Source organism: Lepisosteus platostomus, chromosome 23 (assembly GCF_059453375.1).
Source record: "Lepisosteus platostomus isolate fLepPlt1 chromosome 23, fLepPlt1.hap1, whole genome shotgun sequence".
Taxonomy (NCBI): domain Eukaryota; kingdom Metazoa; phylum Chordata; class Actinopteri; order Semionotiformes; family Lepisosteidae; genus Lepisosteus; species Lepisosteus platostomus.
The window spans coordinates 11,655,024-11,673,961 of NC_142633.1; the positions used below are offsets into that span (position 1 = coordinate 11,655,024).

General features: G+C 43.1%; 1 protein-coding gene across 4 annotated transcripts in view; it reads right to left on the bottom strand.

Moving 5' to 3' along the window:
• The window catches only part of pax7a (paired box 7a), an 84,844-nt gene that overhangs the window by 6,753 nt on the left and 59,153 nt on the right, over positions 1–18,938 (bottom strand). For all 4 annotated transcript variants that reach the window (XM_088616888.1, XM_088616886.1, XM_088616887.1 and 1 more), the window contains exon 8: positions 55–304. In XM_088616888.1, the coding sequence (XP_088473014.1) occupies positions 55–304 (250 nt within the window). The remainder of the gene's footprint in view (positions 1–54; positions 305–18,938) is intronic.

Consider the following 18,938-nt stretch of genomic DNA (forward strand, 5'->3'; position numbering starts at 1 on the left):
CAATCGTGTCTATGTTTAAGAAATGGGGCAAGAGGCAGGTTGCCTGGGACTCACTCTGGCCATACTGGCTATACTGGTAGCCAGCAGTAACGGGGTCCACGCTGTAGCTGGTGGTGCTGTACGTCGGTGGGCAGTAGGACTGAGAGGAGGGCAGGCTGTCCACACTCTTAATGGGGTCAGAGCGCTGGCTGCAGCTGGCTGAGATGGGGTTCGAGGACTCCAGGCTGCTGTGCAGGGGGGAGATGGAGAAGTCGTGCTGGGGCTGGGGTGGAACTGCGCTGGGATTACTCAGAATGCTCATCACCTGGGAGAGAGAAAGAGGGAGAAGCACAGAGAGTCAAGAGTGCAGCTAACACAAAAATGTGCACAGGATGTTTAAAACGCTTTCAAAAACCAATCCTGAAGCAAGCTTTTGCTTATTTCTGGTCTTACTGTTGGTTGTAAATGAGAGAAAAGAAAATTAGAAGTGATAATTTTTTTAATACAACAGGGACAAAAATTCTAGTTCTTACACAACAAGGATATGAAGGAGATGTCCTTCAAAAATGTAATGATATTGCCCAGACATGTCACTGCTCACATAGAAGAGCAGAACAGCACAGAAAAGCAGGATGCCAAATGAAGAAGGGGTCACAGGGGTTTCCACAGAATTTGAGTTAGTTAGCATAAGTATGTGTTCAGTTCCTTTTATGCATCCATGAAATGCACTTCTCTATGCAAGAATGTCAGTAGAAACTGTGGGATCCACCTGTCCCCAGCAATCGCACCTAGATCCCCTAGTGCATGTCTACAAACACTTTGCTGTGGCACACCTTACACAGTATTCTGTGCTTGCTGTGTAACACTCCTTCTTGGCACATGAAAATAATAGGAGATGCAGTGGAGCTCTTTCCCAAACCTAAAGAGACATACTGCATTAAAAACTGCAGGCCACCTCGTGAAAGATCCAGGAGACAACACTCCCCAAAAGTTATAAAGGGGTCGCATTTCATCTCCTGGGCACAAACTTTGCGAAAGAGCTTTCTTTCTCTCTGCGTTCACACACCTGAGTGCTCAGGACTGGCAGGGCAGGTGTAAACAGGCCTGGCTCCATGCAGCAGGGTGGAGCTGGAGCTCAGAGCATGATAATTAGGCAAGGGTGAGTGAGACAGGCCTGCTCCAGTTACAAATCAGCCAGCAGTGCCTGACAGCTCGTGTCCTGAGGCCTACATGAGAACACGCGCTCGGGGAATACATAATCTACTGCTCTCAGCCCTCAGAGCAGCTTGACAGTCATGAATAGTAATAATGTTTAAGATAATAAATGCTCACATCAGATCCCCTCTGAGATTAGGCCGCACACGTGTCATGTCTTCTTCAAAATGGGGTTTCACATTCATACAGAGTGTTCCGACAGAACTATTCTTTTTTCCCATATTATCATTACTCCAATTTACAGCAGCTCTAAACAGCCCTGGGTAAACTGCAAACAGCATTTCTTATTCCTTACGTCTTCTACAAAATTCAGTCCAAGATCAAAATTAAAGACCTCGTCATAGATCTAATCATCGATAGCGGATCTGTATGTGATGTGTGGCCAGGTCCGTGCCACAGACATGAAGAATTAATGGAAAACATGGGACCGGGTCTTTCCCATAACTACCAGAGACAGTGAATTATTCTTTAGATCTCCAGAAATCACAAAAAAACCACTGCAAAACATGTTTAAATTGTGCTTCACTACTCCAGGGTCTTTGTAGTCTCAGGCATCTGTTTATGAGGAGTTTGGATGTTGGCTAAGTGTGGTTGGCTATTCCAAGTTGTGCTTTCCACATGGCACTGTGAAGGACTAGTGTTCAGGTGGAGAGCGTGTGCCCTCAGTCCTGAATTAAACCCAATGTTTCCAGAATAGGCTCCTTTGTGCTCTTACCTTCACCAAAATCACTTTTATACTTCTGGTGGATGGTTAAGTAATTGAAAACACTAGATGCACTGAAGAGCACTAATACACACTCTTAGGGAAAATACCAAACAAAATCAAGAAATCTACCTTTACAGACAACATTAATGATTAAAATCTCTTTTTGCATAGCACATGGCTGCAATTTTTCAACAAAGAGTCAGTATATATTAATGACTAGTGTCTAATTTGCTTTGCTTGAGTAAAGAGTGGGGTACATGCCTTCTTGCAGCAGAAACCATGGGGTTATACCATAGAGTGAACTGCGAGACAATGCCCAATCTTTTAAGGCAAGGTTAAGCCATAGAAACCTTAGAGACATGTTTGTCCTTGCAGTCGTTGTTAAACACCACACACACACACAGGGACTGCTTGATAACACAGTTCTTTGTCCTGCTTTGCTGTGGCAGGAGCAGGGAAGCCGGGGTGGAGGCAGGTCTGAGGCTTGCTGTGGAGAGCAGAGTGCAGGCTTCATGGGGCAGCGTGCCGAGGGAGAGCTGGCCCACACATGCTCCTCATTGACGGTCAACACAAAAGCATCCTCCCCAACATCAGGTTCACGTTCTGACTCGCCACGCTCAACTGACCTTTGGCCTTCTTCATACTCAGCCTGCTAAACCAATTAGCCCATCATGGCGCTGGTCAAAGAGTCAGGGTCCCATACAGACGGACCATTTTCCATGAAGATGGTGCCTTACTATGAGACTTCCTGCAGGAGAGATCACTGTGGAGGCAATGCCACAAACACAGCAAGAGCCAAGTCCTGATTCTTGTGTTCTGATGTTCTGCACATTTCATAATGTGCAGACATAATCAAACAAAAACCTTCTTGTTTGTTTCGGAATATGACCCAGAACATATGCAGTACTTGGAATAGGACAAGTGCTTTGCTGTGTTTGATCTAGGTATATACCATGGTCATAAATCATCTGGAATTATCATATAATTTCACATATGAACTCAGATCCCCACCTCCTCTCACTGATACATACGAATATTAACGGAGCACATAACAGGATCCATGATTTCTCTGTTTGAAAGTTGGCTCAACTATGAAATGAGGTTAATGCTTTGGATGTTTAGTACAAGCAAAACCACAAAGACGAAACCAGCACACAGGAGCAGGTTCTACAGGAGATAAAGCTCTACTTCATCTTGCAGACAAAGTCATGAGACTGTAGGCCACACACTGGCTTATTTCACAGGGTGGACAGGGGTTCTTGAGGGCAAACAGATCTGGATTCCATTTAACTGTGGCTTTTTTTAATTAAACACCCATTGCAGGCACTCTTCTCAGACTGAGACTTCTTAATGCAATTTTAATTGCAAGCCTGCGCACTCCTTCACAGACTGGGACAAGCCAGTGTCCGGTCAGCACTGTTCATCAGCCCCCTGTCTTCCAGGCCCGTGCTAAACCAACACTAAAAACCCTCTGATTCTGCGACACAAGGCAGCACAGCGGTTTATTTTCTGGAGCATCACGGCTTGCTGTGTCCAGAAACGCATCCTAAGTTTGAAAGTTTTTGCGGTGAGCAGGCTTCAAGATTCCTTACATTCTTTGCAGCCATGCAGCTTGAAAAATGAAAAGAAAAATGCTTCCCCGCCTCAAGCACATTTCTATATGTATTTGATTTAATTGTATTGATTTAATAACCATATCGGTAATAAAACAGCTGTATGCAGTACACAGCCCACACTTAAAGGGAACTGCGGCTCCACAGGGGTTTCGTTTTTAATCAGATGAGCGCAGGGCGAGCACACGGAAATGTCAAAGTGGAATATTGGGAGAGAGAGAGGAGGGGCAGGAGATCTATTCAGGCGGGTGGTTACCCGGCCCCTCGCCCCAGCGACCCATTATTGCTCTGAAAGTGGAATTTATTCAAATCTCCAAATTTAGCATAACCTTATTGACATCAATTAAAGTGGCGAATTGAAAGTATTCCGGTGCGGCAAGAGGTAAATACGGCCTTTCGAGCAGCATGTTGGGCCACTGGCCGCCCCCTTCTTCGCCACGCGGGGGTGGGGGGGGACGCCACAGCCCACAGCTCCTCTGCCCCGCCATCCCAAGTTCAGTTTCCAACACACAACAATCAGGAAACTCAACGGCCCACAGCAGGGGAAAAAAGGAGGAAAAAAAACCCAGCTTCTCTCTGCGTTTTTCTCAGCCCCCTGTTAGCTAGGCAAACACACACACATAAAAAAAAAAATGGAACAAAAGACCAATGAGCAATTGTTAGAGAGCGGCGAGGCATGATTCAGAGTCAATGCTGTCATTTCTGGCTTGACAAGAACCATTTTTGACAAAAAAAAAAGTCAAGTGATGTCGCTGCATGGGGTGGGGTGGTGGTAGCTATGACATGGGACTTTGATGAAAAAGTCTTACGAGTAATGCAGCACCGAGACTGGATATGAATGTGAATATGGTAAAATTAGTCAAATGTAGTGGGACATTATATACTGGAGGGACAGTATGCATTTCTACTCCAATAGGATAAAAGTAAAACTACAAAAAATAAGAAGCATATCATGTGTGTATTGAACCAAAACCTCTCTCAAAATCCACTGTGGACATTTTTGGTTATTGATTAAGATTCAAATCTTTGGTACTTGTTGTATAGGTCAACTTTAAAACAATATCATACAAACTTTTTGAAACGCATTGCGGTTTGTCTTACCTCACATGCTCAGGAAATGACTGAATTTACAAAGCTGTAAAACTGAGAATATATATATAACATATCATAACACTGTGCTGTAACGCGTATATTTTAAAAAGCCTTTCAAATTGACTGTGAGAGGGTCTCCTATTTCAGGTCACTCGCCCCCTTTCCAAGAAGGACAGCCCGTGTGTTTTCTCTAGCTGTCCTTAAAGTTACTTTTGCTAACACAGGAAACAGTCATTTAACCTTCAGACGCCCTGCTTTGAACCACAAGAGACGGGGCAGAACTAGTGCAGAAGACTTAAAGAGAAATAGGCAGTTGGAATTTGAAGCCGGGCTCGGCTAGTATTTGTAATCTATTATTTCCTGCCGTATTACCATCACTAAATAAAAATCAATATTCCTTCCACATCTGTAACCTTTTTATCCGATACGGGTGGCGAGAGGAAGCGCCGAAGTCTGCCAATCACCCAGACTGACAAACAACATCCCCGGGCTGTCTGATATCACATCCGAGTGACACAGAGAAGGCAGTTTCTGCAGCGTAACGCTTTAGAGCCGCGGCCAGTCGATAGCACACACTTAACTTTTTTTTTCTGTCTTTTTAAACACACTGTGCCACCTCCCCCTCTCTCTCCCCAACATGCGCACAGTAGCTCAATTTTCGTTTGTTGCGGGTTTGTGTGCGCGCTGGCAGTGTAGATAATGCAAGCCAGGACCGAGTTTAAAGGACATTGCTCGGGGCACTCCCCGCTTCTCTCTCTACAGATAGATTACTTTATAAATAATAATAAAAAAAGTAATTAATTCTCTCAACTTCTGAGCAGTCCGGCCCCGGGCAGCGTAAATGTAAAACTGTAAATTGATACAATGTGCATCCTTTCAGATAAATAAATAGCGCGTTCGAGACACAAAAAGAGCGGCTTTCATGCGATCCTAATTTCCTTAACTGTCAAATTATATTTTTTTGTCTGCTTAAATGTTTGACGTGACTCCCTTCTTTGTTGAGTTTCTTTGCCGAAAAACAACTCGACTCCCTCTCAGCTGGAACGAAGTTAAAATGTTAAACTGGCTCAGATGACAATGATTTAATAGTCTCTTTCTTTTCAAAAAAAGGACAAATGAAGAGCTAATTTAACAGAGCTGGAACTAAAGACCCTTCACAAGAGGGGATTTAATGATGCGATGCAGTTTTTTTTTCTCCAAATCTAAATTTTTTTATTCTTTGCTTTTACTCCGGATTAATAGTTAAAACTCCAGGTGTAATAATAGCAATAATAACATCAGTCTTAATACAGGACACTTATTCACAACACATAAATAGCTGAAAAATAACTCGTGTTTTTCATACAAAAGATTTCTTTAGGGACAGAAGGCTGAGGGTTCAAGTCCTGGGTGAAGTAGTGTTTTTGAACCACTGAGCACAGCACTTTACTCAAACTGTCCCAGTAGATGCCCTGCTGTCTAAATGAGCACTCTGCAGGCTGTCACTGTAATTCAGAACTTGTTTGCAATTGGTATATTAGGTTAAGTAAAGGATTGAATTAAAGATTTGGACATTTTCACTTTTAATACATTATTACCTGTAACCTCAATATATAACAAACGATAAATGTACAGCGCCTCCTTTTATCAATGAACTACCTGTTGTGAATCCCTATTTTAAAAATCATCAATTAGAAACACTAGTACAGGTCTAAAAGATATTGAATTACGTACTGTCCTTCATTCCAGACTTGTCCATTTCCTAGACAAGACTGCCCTGTTAATGACTCCGCAAGGTGTGAAAATGCAGTGCAATAAATAGAGTGCCTCTGTGTGTAGAACTACGTAATGTAACACTTAATCGCCTCATTAAAAGTGGTTTATTAACACAAAAACAATGATTAAGCCCAGCCTGATATAGGTTTCCCCCCTCCACGCTAGAAGATAGAAGCTGGAAAGCACGTCCACAGACAGGCACACTAATGCACCAGTCGCAGTCCAGCCTGCTGCACTGACCCCACACCTCGTTAACAACACCCCACTAACAACAGCCTGAACGGGTCACTCCAGTGCTCACGGTACAGAGCAGCTACAATCTGCCTCCTCCACTTGCTCACTCGTCCTCATCCATTTCCCTGGCTTTAGTAAAGGCTAAGCACAGGCTGGAGCGTGCGGGCGACCGAGGGGAAGAGAGAGACTTAGAGAGAGAGGCTTTGAGAAGTACAAAGGCTCATATAGGAGTGTTGAGGCCTGAGGGCCAGTCTGCCAGTGGTGCAGATAGGAGTCCTGTCTGTTTGCTTCCCAGCTCCAACACTTCACAGAACTGTTGTGCACACAGTCTCCTCCTAATCTGGTAAAGACTGGATTAGCTCCTGTGTCTCAGATAGCCCTTTATTTCACCCAAATTAAATGCCCTTAAGAGGTACCTTTAAGTTTGACAAAAGGTCATGCGGGCAAAAAGAAATATATCTGGAAGCTATCTGTGAAGCGCAGAAAAATAAATATCTCACACCAACCAGATCTGGAAAGGAGATATTTCTCTATAAGTACTAATTGTTCGATTTTTTCCTCAGTAAAAAAAAAAATGAGCATGTGTGCTGGTTTCTCCCCCCAAGAAGGGTGGTTTTTCTTTTGGATTTTTAAAAATAGGATAACAAAAAATAAATGACTAATCTGAATGAATACAGATAGTACAAAATGAAATATTAATAAAAGTGTTTTTACCCATTGAGTCAGTATAGACAAAGAGTGTCACAAATCTCTTATATTGGCAAGTGGGAAAATAGAAACAAAGAAAGTTTCTATAAGAAATGTCCATTTCAGTACAGAGATGATGCTATAAAAACCTGTATGTTGTCATACTGTCATATAAGTGTATCTTTTAAAAAAAATACATTTTATTTAATAGATGTTGTCTCTGTCTTTTTCAAAATCAATAAAAACTGCATTCTAGCATAAATTTAAAAACTATCTGCCGGTCATCAGTGAAGATGGTATAGATCTTATTTTCCTGACGTCACAACGAAATGAGAAATAACGCTGAAATAATATTCATATCACGACCAGTTGTGACAAAATAAAAACAAACAAACAGGAAAAGTGATGCTTTGCTCCCAGCGCACTTAAGAAAGCCCGAGTTAACTTTCTGCTACTGCCTTCGGACCCGCGGTAATGTACGCTAGCTTGAGCCCTCAGCTCCGGCCTTGTGCAGGGAGTGCAGCTGAGACGTCCTAGCACCGTGCCCTCCACCCTCCCCCAGCCAACAAAGTGGAAAGCCTGACAGACAAACCGGCCACTCATCTGAAGAAAATAAAAAAAAAACCAAAATGACTATTTAAAAATAACGATCATTGCATAAATTTAATTAGCGCATTCTGTCACGGCGGAGGCAGCAACTTGTAATTAAGGGATCCATCCAGCAGGCAGTGTGTTTCTCCCTGCAGTTATTGCCCGGAATGGCAGGGAGCAGATGACAGAAATGATTTCCTATCCTGGCCGCATGTCACACCGCTAATTGGCCGCGACACGTTAATCGAAAGTGAAAAGTGGCATCCGCCAACGGAATGGGATAAGGAGACTAAGGAGGGGGGAGGGCGGAGAATTGGGGGAAGGAGAGAACAGTTTGGGAGAGGAGGAGGAAGGGGGGGGGGGTAGTTAATTGTTTCCAATTAGGTGTCTGATTGGCACTGACAGAAACTGGGCATTGACAAGCTGGGTACAGATGAGAGCGATTAGCCGGCAAAAAAACAAGCTGTCACTTCTCAGAGCATGTTAGCTATGTGAAATATTTTGCATATGGCTCTTTTAACCCTCGGCAGCTTGGTACACAACCCCCTCCCAGGACTCCCTCTGACTCTGGTGCGACACGAGTGTTAGTTTCCCTCTTCACGCAGAACCTGTGCTGCAGGAGAGGCAGATCGCTGACATGCGTCTACTGGGCCTACTCTTGATGGCATGCCTGACGAGTCCTTCCGCACACGTTTGGTCAAAAAAGACCAAACTGACACTTTCGCAGGACTTTTTAAGTGGAGTCAGCGGTGCTACGTCAAGCAGAGCCAGAACACGCGATTACTGCTCCCTCACGGCAGAGGCTGAGAATCTAGAAACCGGACTGGAAATCTAGAAACCGGACTCCATTCTTAGTCGCAGTTGTAGAAGGAGAGAAGATGGACAATAATGGCAAACTGGCCAGAGCAGGACACGAAGAAAGACAATTAGTAAACTTGAATGAGATTGATCTTTGCATAGGCATAAGCCAACAGTCTGACTGCTACTCAGGTCAGAGACAAGAACTAATGTATTGTTTGAAGGCAAATAACATGTACACGAAGGCTAGGGCACCATGACACTATTGGTCAGATCAGAGGATTTTTAAGATGGATTTAATTTGTCTTTATGAGACAAATAAACTCTGCACAATTAGTGAGGTAGCATCGACTCAAAATATGCTTTATAAAGGGGAAAATGTATAAAGGGGAATTAAATCAATTAAAATATCTTCAAAAAGCACAATTAAATGCTCTCAAAGATGCCCCTGTTATCAAGCAATTCTGCAGGTCTTTAAGCAGCTGCACCCGCACTTGACCAAAGCAAGAGGAAGAAAGTCCAACAACAAGGGGACTACACGGGCGCTACAGCACCACACACCGATTCAGCGCAAGGTTTACAGATGTTATTTTAAAGAGCTAGTATTTATATCGCTCCCTTGCCACGCTGTCATTAATCACTTTCTTTTTTAACTGCCGCATAACCCTGCGATGCCCTCCAGCCACCCATCCGACTCCGTGCTCCGGCTGCACAGCACACGCCGTGAAAACCAGTGCGCTTGGTCTTAAACGTCCCAGGCTGTTTGCCGGGGTCCTCTCGCTAACCAAAGGTTAATGCTCTCTATTGGGCTGCAATTGAAGAAAGTGCGCGGTGCAATCCGTTTATTTCGCACGGGTAATGTGCCTGAGTTAACCGCGGGATGAATTCCGCCAGCAGAAACAAGCCCCCCCCCCCTCCTGCAAGCCGTCCTAGTCTCTCCCCTTTCCCTCACTTCGTCCTGCTGCCGCCTCCAAATGAAAGGCCAGGTTTTTAATGATTTCAGAAGAGCGGTTTGTGTGCGGTTAGGCCCGCAGTTTTGGAGGCTAGCACCGAAAGTAATGCAAGGTGGATCACGGCATACGCAAAAGGAGGAGGAGGAGGAGGGGGTGAGTGTTGTTTGCTAAAAACAGCAGGGAACAGGCCGAGTGAAAAATGTCAGGTCAAATTGTTCTTGACAGTGTTAATATCTGCACCTCATAGCGATAATTACATGTAAATAAATAGTGAAATAGCTCTCAGCTGGAGTCTGAGAGAGGAGAAGGCTGCTGTTTGTGCCAGCCAGCTGGGGACTCAAGCAGATTTTTTATCATTATTTTATTGGCCGAGAGGGAGGGGGGAGCCAGGGAGTGTGAGAAAGAGAGGGAGAGAGAAACCCGTATTTGTAGCATGTAGATAGATAAAATTGACAACACTTTTGACTTGGCTCACTGACGGTTCTGTCAAGGGCAAGGTGTTAGAAGTTATTTCACAGACAAACCCCAGATCAGTATTTCATAGTCGGCCTTCTCTGTCAACCTAAAAGAGCGAATATCTAATTGTGGCCAAGCAACATGAGTTCAATTTTTGTAAGCGATTTTAAAAACATACAGTATGCAGTGTCAGTCTAGCATTCTCTTATTGTTTTCTTAAGGTCACAGAAGCTACCGCAGAGCTAAAGGGATAGGAGAAACAGTTAGCCCTAACAGGACTTCACCGATCAGTTCTCTTCAAACAGGATTTGAAGGAAATTTATGAGTGATCAAAAACCTTTCAACATATTTCATCATCTAAGATAGGGACTGAAAGATGCAGGACACACGGTTTTCACTTGTCAGATACTGGTCAGCCCTGGCTGCTGGTGGCTGTGTATTGTTATTGTTTGGGTACAGGTGGGTGATAGAAAAGTTCAGGGTGTTCGTTTCTGAAAGGGGTTCTGTGTTTCAGCTTTACAAGAGGATGTCCCATCCAGGGGTGGCAGTACTGCTCTCTGCTTTCTGACCGGGTTGTGTGTGTGTGTGTGTGGGTGTGTGGGTGGGTGAATTGGATGTTGGGAGGCCTTCTGCACTTTCGCAGGGCCAAAGAATTAATCACCGCCTTGCACCTGTCAGAGTGGTATCTGGAACTAACAGGAAACACATGCAAACGGGCGACCTCCCAGCCCCAGCTACCAGGGAGGGTTCACAACATTACACCTCCCCCCCACTACCACCACCACCATCGCCACCCAGGATCTCCCCGTGTGGACACAGGCCTGCCCACTGTGGACTGTGCAGCTGGGCTGGCTCACAAGGCATCTAGAAGCGTTTCACAGCAGGGAGCAACAGGTTGTCTCAAGGTCACTTCAAGCACCCTGAGGTTTCAATGATATTAATAAAGAAAAGCAAGGCTTCAGTGTATTCTGAATGGTCAGACACTGCGTTTAAAGCTTGTGGGAATCACACTCGAGCTCTGTCTGCCTGCTGAGTCTTTTCATGTGACGCCTTTCTGAGACATACTGTACAGCGCCTGGCCCAGACCCTGTGGCTGTGGCTGTGCTGGTATCCGGCTTCATCTACACACCATCTTCTCTGGACTGAGGGCAGCGATGCAGATACAGCCTGGATATACAGGACTGTGCTGCCAAAGATACCCTGCAAACTCTTTTTGTTAAAAAAAGGACTGTTGTGAAATTTATTGTTCTAACAAGCTTTTGCTGTTACTGTATCTTTACAGTAATGACCCGTTACTCAGTAAGTGACAGGTGGGCAACCTGAAGGCAGGGAAAGAAATATTAAGTTGACCACTAAACAAATCTGTGCTTGAAGCAAAAAGCTTCAGTCAAAACTAGAGTGGCTTTATTCTTCCCACATTACTCCTGAGCTACCACTGAGAGAGAGGGGCTCTTGTTGTGGCCCAATAAACAACCTGAAAACAACACAAACCAGAAGCAAGTTGGGAGAGAGAAGAGGTAATTGCAGAAGCCTGTGTTATAATCTAAGGTAATTCGATTTTGCTGCCATTTAATGGATTGAGTAACAGCTATTTGTCGGGTTCAATAATGTTAAACAATACTGAGTCAAATGATGCTGAACAAATACGTAAATGGTAAGAGCAAGGTTTTCTGTGCTTCCAAATGAAATTTGTAACACTTTGCTGCAAAAGGAAAGGATGACATAAGCATTGTGTTGAAGCACATAACAAATAATGATTTACGGCAGCAACCTCTTCAGCATTTAATTATTGCAAACAATCACTTCTCAGTTTTTCTTCTATCACTTTAAGAAAAAAGACTTGAGATGTCTTGGGCACAACATTTCTACCAATAACAGACCAAAGAGTTTCATTCCCACAACACAATTGTTTGAGTATTTCACCTGCTGGAAGTATCTATTAAATCCACTGTAATGCTTTGCAAGGCATTAGGTCAGTGTGTCACAATGTTACAATGTAAAACCAGTGGAAAATGACATCACTTGCACTTTACAGAAACAGGTTTTAATTGATCACCCTGCTCTTCATGGTAATGTCCCCTTTCCTAGTCTACCAACGCTGATGACTGGATGTCTGTGCATGGATTCTTTAAAGCTGAGCATTGTTTTTTGCAGAGATCTAGACGTGGAACCTGCTAACACTGTAGAAATTATAGAAAAGACCAGGACAGGTTGACAGAAGTAGTTGAGGGCTACATCATATCACATCAGAAAAAAACTAAATTTGACTTATTTTATATTTTAAAGAAAAGTTTCGCATGGATGTGTATATATGTACAGTACATTTATATACATATGAGTTTATAAAAATGATAGCAATCGAGATGCTGTCAATGCTAGTGCCTATACTCTTTAATAAGGAAATACAATTCTCAATCTAATAGGCATTTCTATTGCGTGGGACCCACAGTGTAAGAATTGGTCTCAGCCAGTCCCTACTTAAATCCTCATCTTCTAGGATTTACTGAAATTTATATTGGCTGCCTCTGCAAGATAAATGTAAATCGCATTCCCTTATATTTACTATTTATCAGGATGCAACAGCTCACTTTCTGCAGGAAATATCTCTCACCCGCACACAAACACCCTTGCATTTAAATAGCATTTTTATTGTCCGCTGTAGCCTTTCATCTGTGCGAAGGGGAATAATGTTTCCTCTCTCTGGGGAGAGAGAGAGAAAGAAAGAGAGAGCGAGAGACATACACTATAGGCCAAAGCTGCGAAAAGAAAAAAAAAAAGTTGGTAGAAAAAAAGAAAGAATAAAATAATAAAAACACCAACTCAAACTTATTTCTTTGAGAAATGGAGGTAAGTCCGTATTTCATCTTACTTTGCTGCGCTAGGGTGCTAGAGATTGAGGTTAAAGAAAAGAGGCAAGCAAGGATCCACCCCAAGTCCAATTGGCTGGCCTGGTTTGTTAAGCTCTTGTGCAGGAAAGGGTCTGTGTGACTATCAGTGGATTGCTGTCTGGCAAAAATATACATTTTTTTCTACTGTACCAGCTGATCTCATTCTTAAAAGGATCAATTTATTTAGCTACGACATGTACAGATCTATCACTTATTTTAGATAATCTCTATATTTTATGAGTCCTAATTTTCTGCTTTGCCCCCGCGTCCCTGACCTGCCAGTGAGAGAGAGAGAGCTTTTAAAAGTGTGTTTGACAGCACAGTAATTACAGAGAAGGAAATAAGCAAAACTTCTGAATTCGCTAAAGATATGATTCCACAGGAATGCCTCTTGAAACCCAGCAGCTACTTCTGAACCTAATGAAATAAACCAGGATGTAGAGATTCAGTAGCACTAGGCAATAAAGGGCTCTCTTCTAGATAACAAGAAGGAATAATACTACTCAATGCAACAAGCAATAAACACTTCTGTCTCCCAGTCATCAGACACCTGGCAGAGATATGCAGTGGAGTGAGTAGGAGTGAAAAATAATTTTCAAATACTTAATCTAATGGGATTATTTTGATGGTTTATCAGTGAGCGGTATTTGTAGGTTCCATAACTGCCCACCAGGTGGTGCAACACTTCATGTCAAGTAATGGGCTTTTTAGATTGAAGCCACAATAGGACTTGCTTTGAAACGTTGCAAAAAGAACAAAGGTTTCAATCTGTGAGCTCTACATACTGTACTCATTTTGTCACTATGTTTTATTTGTTCTGTTGTAAATCATCAGAAATTAGACGATAGGCAGGCTTGGAGTTAGCAGGCCTGAGGATAAAATCCTCTCTCCACTCTGGAGACACCCAGATCACAGCACCCATCCCTGCTGTCAATACTGGAGTCAGAGTAGGCTGCAAAAGAGAGCAGGACATTAGCTGAGCCTACGGTTTGCGTCATTCTTCATCTGACACATGTAGAAACAGCCAGTCTAGCCTGAAGCCATACAAGCTGTCACTACTAAACATGATCCCGATCACTTAACCTGAGTCAAACAGCATTCCCACTGTGGCAGCATGGAGGAGCGCCTCTCCCACACAATATTCCATTCCCGCTGTGTCCCAGTAGGGCACCAGGCTTCCCTCTGGAGCCACCCAATCCTTACACTACGGCGTAGGTTAGGATTTTACACACAATGTCGGTCTGAGGTATACTCGCGGTAAGGGGGGAATCCGCTGGAATGGAAATAAAACCCCAGGAGCAAAACCTTCACCACAGTGTTGTCAAAGCATAGCACAGGTCCAGCAAGGTCACAGGGCACTAGATAGAGGATTCATCTTAAAGATGGCAACCTCTACTGGTGACTGGCTCGGGGTTCTCACTGGTGTGCAGTTCCTTGAGTTTAAACAGTATCTGTGCCCAAGCCCAGGGGTCATAACTGGGACACTGACCCAGCCCATGTTAGCTCAGCCTGGCCCAAGTCCCCAACCACCCGCCTGCCTTTTATATGGAAGCAATCAAATGAAACATTCTTCAGTGAGACTCTCCTGTTTCCGCACAGTAGGCAAAGAACAAACCTCCAGAAATTTATGCTAAAAACATTCTGCCAGTGGATATGATTTAATTTCCCTGATTTTTTTGGCAGCTTCCAAGCAGGTTTCTTTCCCTTTTTTCTTGCTAAAGCCTCTTACTTATTTCTTTAATTCTTGCCAAATTGAAACAGTATCTGTGTTTAAGATGACTTCTAATTAACAAGTATCTTTTTTTTACCGCTTACACTGCGCGTATTGATGTGATGTAAATATATGCGTTGGTTCTTTTGATTTGATGGCGGTAGAGCTTGCCAGCTGATACAGTGCCCAGCGAAGGGCTTAATACACAAGTTTTAATAACATGTGAGACTATATTCGACTGGCGCTCATTGATATTCAGGTGCACAATGTCTTGTCAAACGCAAGAAAAGGAGAAGGACTGAGCCAAAACTACAGTTTTTTTTATATATTTTCTTTTTTGGCAACCCCTGTGTGGGCTTCTTAAATATAAATCATCCAGTTTAAAGTGGCTGCTGTGCTAATGGAACTCCAGAGTGCGGTTTGAGTCCCCCTCCCTTATCTCTGCCAGACAGTTGTCAGGAATCACTTCGGAGGACTCAGTCAGCGTGCGCTGCACAGTCAAGCAGGCCTGGGGATATGGATCAAAGCGAGTATTGGTGAGTGCTGCTCTGCCTCTGATCCCCCAGTGCTGAAACCCAGCCTATTCGCCGCTCCATCCCCAACATCAAATGCTAGCCAGAGTCCCTTCATTCCAAAACACAAATCTTCACCGCGGCAGCAAACGTACTTGCGCACATCTTCCTCGGCTGTGCCTGCTTCTTTTGTGAGCGACGGTCGGTCTTGTGTCTTAGAAACACAACAATGCACCTCTTCTGCATGTACGCCCACGGCGTGTACACGTTCGCTAGGTGCAGCTCTTCCACCTTCTCTCTCTCTCTCTCGGTTATTCTCTAGATATCTGCGTGTACGCAGAGAGAGAGAGGCGCTGTGGAGACGCAGACATGGGAGCTGTGCGGCAATGTGCATTGTTTGTTTAATTCAATCAGAATGAAATCATGCTTGCAATGACATTTCGATCTGGTCATTGCACGATCTCATTAAGTTTCCAAGATGAAAGTTAGTGTAGGTCTAATATTGTCGAACCTGGTTTATATATATATACACACAGACTGCCAAAGAAATACAGAAATATGCTCTTCAACATGTAGTATCTGATTCGCAAGCATAACAAGATATCCAAGCTGTGAACTGACTTATTTGTCAAATACATTTTATGTATTTGACATGTTGTATTGAATTTCTGTCTTTGCATTTTAATTCAATCCCAATAAAATATGCAGCTACTGGGAGTGAGGTTCCAACAGCTAGTTTTGAAGCTAAGTGAGCAATTTTGGGAGGATACATTGCATTTGGACTGATGAAAAAGAAAATAAATACTTTTTTGTTATTGAAATGCCAGGGCTGAATCAATGCTTGCCACACAATTTAGAGCACAGGTTTATTCCACAGATGTAAATGAAGGAAATGCTCTGTCCTTTTTTCAACATCTGTGTCTATTAAACTTGTTAAAGATATCAAATATGGCATATATTTTTACAGATGGACCACTATGGTATCCGTCATAAAGAGTCATTTTTCTTTAGCAATTGATAAACAGAGCATCTCTAAAGTTGTTCATCTTAAAAAAGAAATACACTAGCTTCAGGATGAATAAAGACTAGATTTTTTTTGGTTTATAAGCTGCTATTTTCTCAGGCCTCCCAGTAGGGGTCCCCATCTTGCAATAAAGGACTTGTGATAAAAGTGAGCCACTGAGCATGATTCAAGATGAAAAAGGTTGCTTTTATTCATTGCACTAAGCAAAGAATTACTGATGAGAAGACTTTTGTATTCCCTGGCTGTGTATTAACTTGGTACCTGCATCCTGAAATTCTGTCCTTCACCATCACACTTTCTTCTGCAATAACACATTTTTAAATCTGAAACATTAATAGCTGATAGACACGAAGTGACCCTCATCTAAGTCCCTCAATGGTACAGAAATGTATTGCATTGCCTGTGAATTAGTTTCACTTATGAGCCTGAGTTCATTCATTTTACATGGGGATGTCTGGAGAGCTTTCAGTTCGGCTCAGATTCCACATGAGCTGCAGAAAAGAAAAAAAAAGCCAAGAGCATAAGACAGCTCTCGGACACTGGCCAAGCAGGGATAATGACACATACCCCCTACATAGCATCATCTTCAGGGGCTGCTCACCAAGACACAACAATAACAATAATAATAATTAAAAAAACACAAAGAAAAAACTAAAAACCCACATGCACCAGAGGGGATATGGAGTGAGGGAGAAACTATGAGCACCTGTTGTAGGAATAAACACAGTGAGAACCTATTACACCCTGGCAGGCAGCCACTGAACCTTATTTACAGAAAATTGCACGTTTTTTCCAATCTTAACAAGTAACAAGAAGCCTATCAAAACTAGAAGTGGAAGGAATAATGTACTCTCTCTCTCACACACACACACACATGCACACACACACAAATATATATATATTTCTTCGAACAGATGTTGCTTAAATCCCCAACAATATTGGATACTCATTCCCATGGTCAAAGGGACAAAGAAGGGCTTGAGTGCAACTGCAGTTTGGACGCGTTTTTCTGCTGCACAGAGTGTGAGAGAGGGAGAATGAGCGCTCGAGTCCTGACTTCTTTGACCCGAATGCTGGCTTTCTTACCAGGTTCAACATCCGAGTCAAAATTCAGATTTTGTGAAGCCCAGAATAAACGCCCGCTGTGCACACTTGGCAAGCCTGGTGCCTGGTGATTACAGGCAGGCAGGGTGAAGAGCGTTGTGTGGTCAGGCAGCCATGCCATCATGCAGCTGGTTGCTGGTGTGGAGGAGTGTATCCATGCGCTTGGAGATGCAATTCTACCTCTGAAGCGCCGAGTACAAACAGCACAATGACCACGCGGGACATCACTTTACATTATAGATCAAGAAGGAATCTTGCAAACTGCCCATGGAGATCAAGCATTTACAGCAAGTGACTCCATAAATAATCATCCATAAAAATGGTCATTCACTGATGTAGAAATAAGATGTAAATGTAAAAATACTGTGTACAACACTGGCATGTGCGATCTTAATGGATAGTTTACACCCTGAACCTGACACAGGACTAAAGAGATGTTAAGAGATGTTGAAGTGAGAACCCACAGATACAGGGACATTTCTAATCCAGAAACCAGCCCTTTTGGGTGGTCACATTATTGGAAGCTGTGTATGTACCCAGGTTAACTGAAATCCCCACTGGTAGGACTCCTGCGTCACCACCAAAGGCTAGAAGTTGTCTGTTCTGTGTTCATCCTGCTTTTTCAGCTTGCTCCATTACCATCTTCAGAAATCAATCCTTAATATCGCTGATTTTAACTATAGCTGCATATTTTGTCACACAAGCTACACTGAAGAAGAAACAAATACCAGCAGCTAAAAACATCTAAGTCTACCTCAAAATTATTCCTTTTTTTTTCAAGCAAAAGAGACCCGTACAACTGATAGACACATGAGATATGACCATCCCTTTAGTATTAACCACAGACAGTGAAAGAAATATACAGTAACTTACTACAATAGTGTGAGGCATCCTTTCATGGATTGTACTGCTAAACCAATTAAAGTCAATCAAGCACAAAGGCACTAAACAGCTTGTCCTTGTAAAGAGGAAAGGAAAACAAAACTATTTTAGAGAAAAACATACTCCTTTGGGGTATGAAGTTGTTGAAAGACTGATTTGTAAGAGAGAAAGAAATATTTTCTGGCAAATTGAAATCCTTCCATTCATTCCCTCAGTCCACAGTCATTCATCAAAAAAAAAAAAACTGGGACTTATATTAAAGTGTGACAGATTAGTGTTCCCCAGTACATTGGTAAAACACATAAATACATACACACACATAGAAAAAAAGTTATTTGAGTGTCTTGTAAGGAATGATTACAGTGCTTTCAAAGAGTTTTGATTTGCACGTCTCTGGAGAATAATTGTCCTGGCTTTGCACTGAGCATAGTGATATGGAATCCCTGTCTGTTCGCTGTGGATGTTTTTAAAGAAGACGGAAAATCCCAGCTGCACTTGGTGCAAGCAAATCAACAGAGAACAAGAAGAAAAACTCCCGAAGGATAATTGACTGGAGCAGATGCCCTGTGTTTTCCCTGAAATGCCAGGGAATGTGGACTTTTTTCAGGGCCGGAGAAGGAATGTCGTGCGCAGCCATAGGCTCTGGGAGCGGTCTGTGAAAGCAGTGCCGAGTTGTGAGAGCCTGGGAAGAAGGGCGCTCGTGTCCCCACAGTAAGGCCCTGACAGTGGCGGATGTGT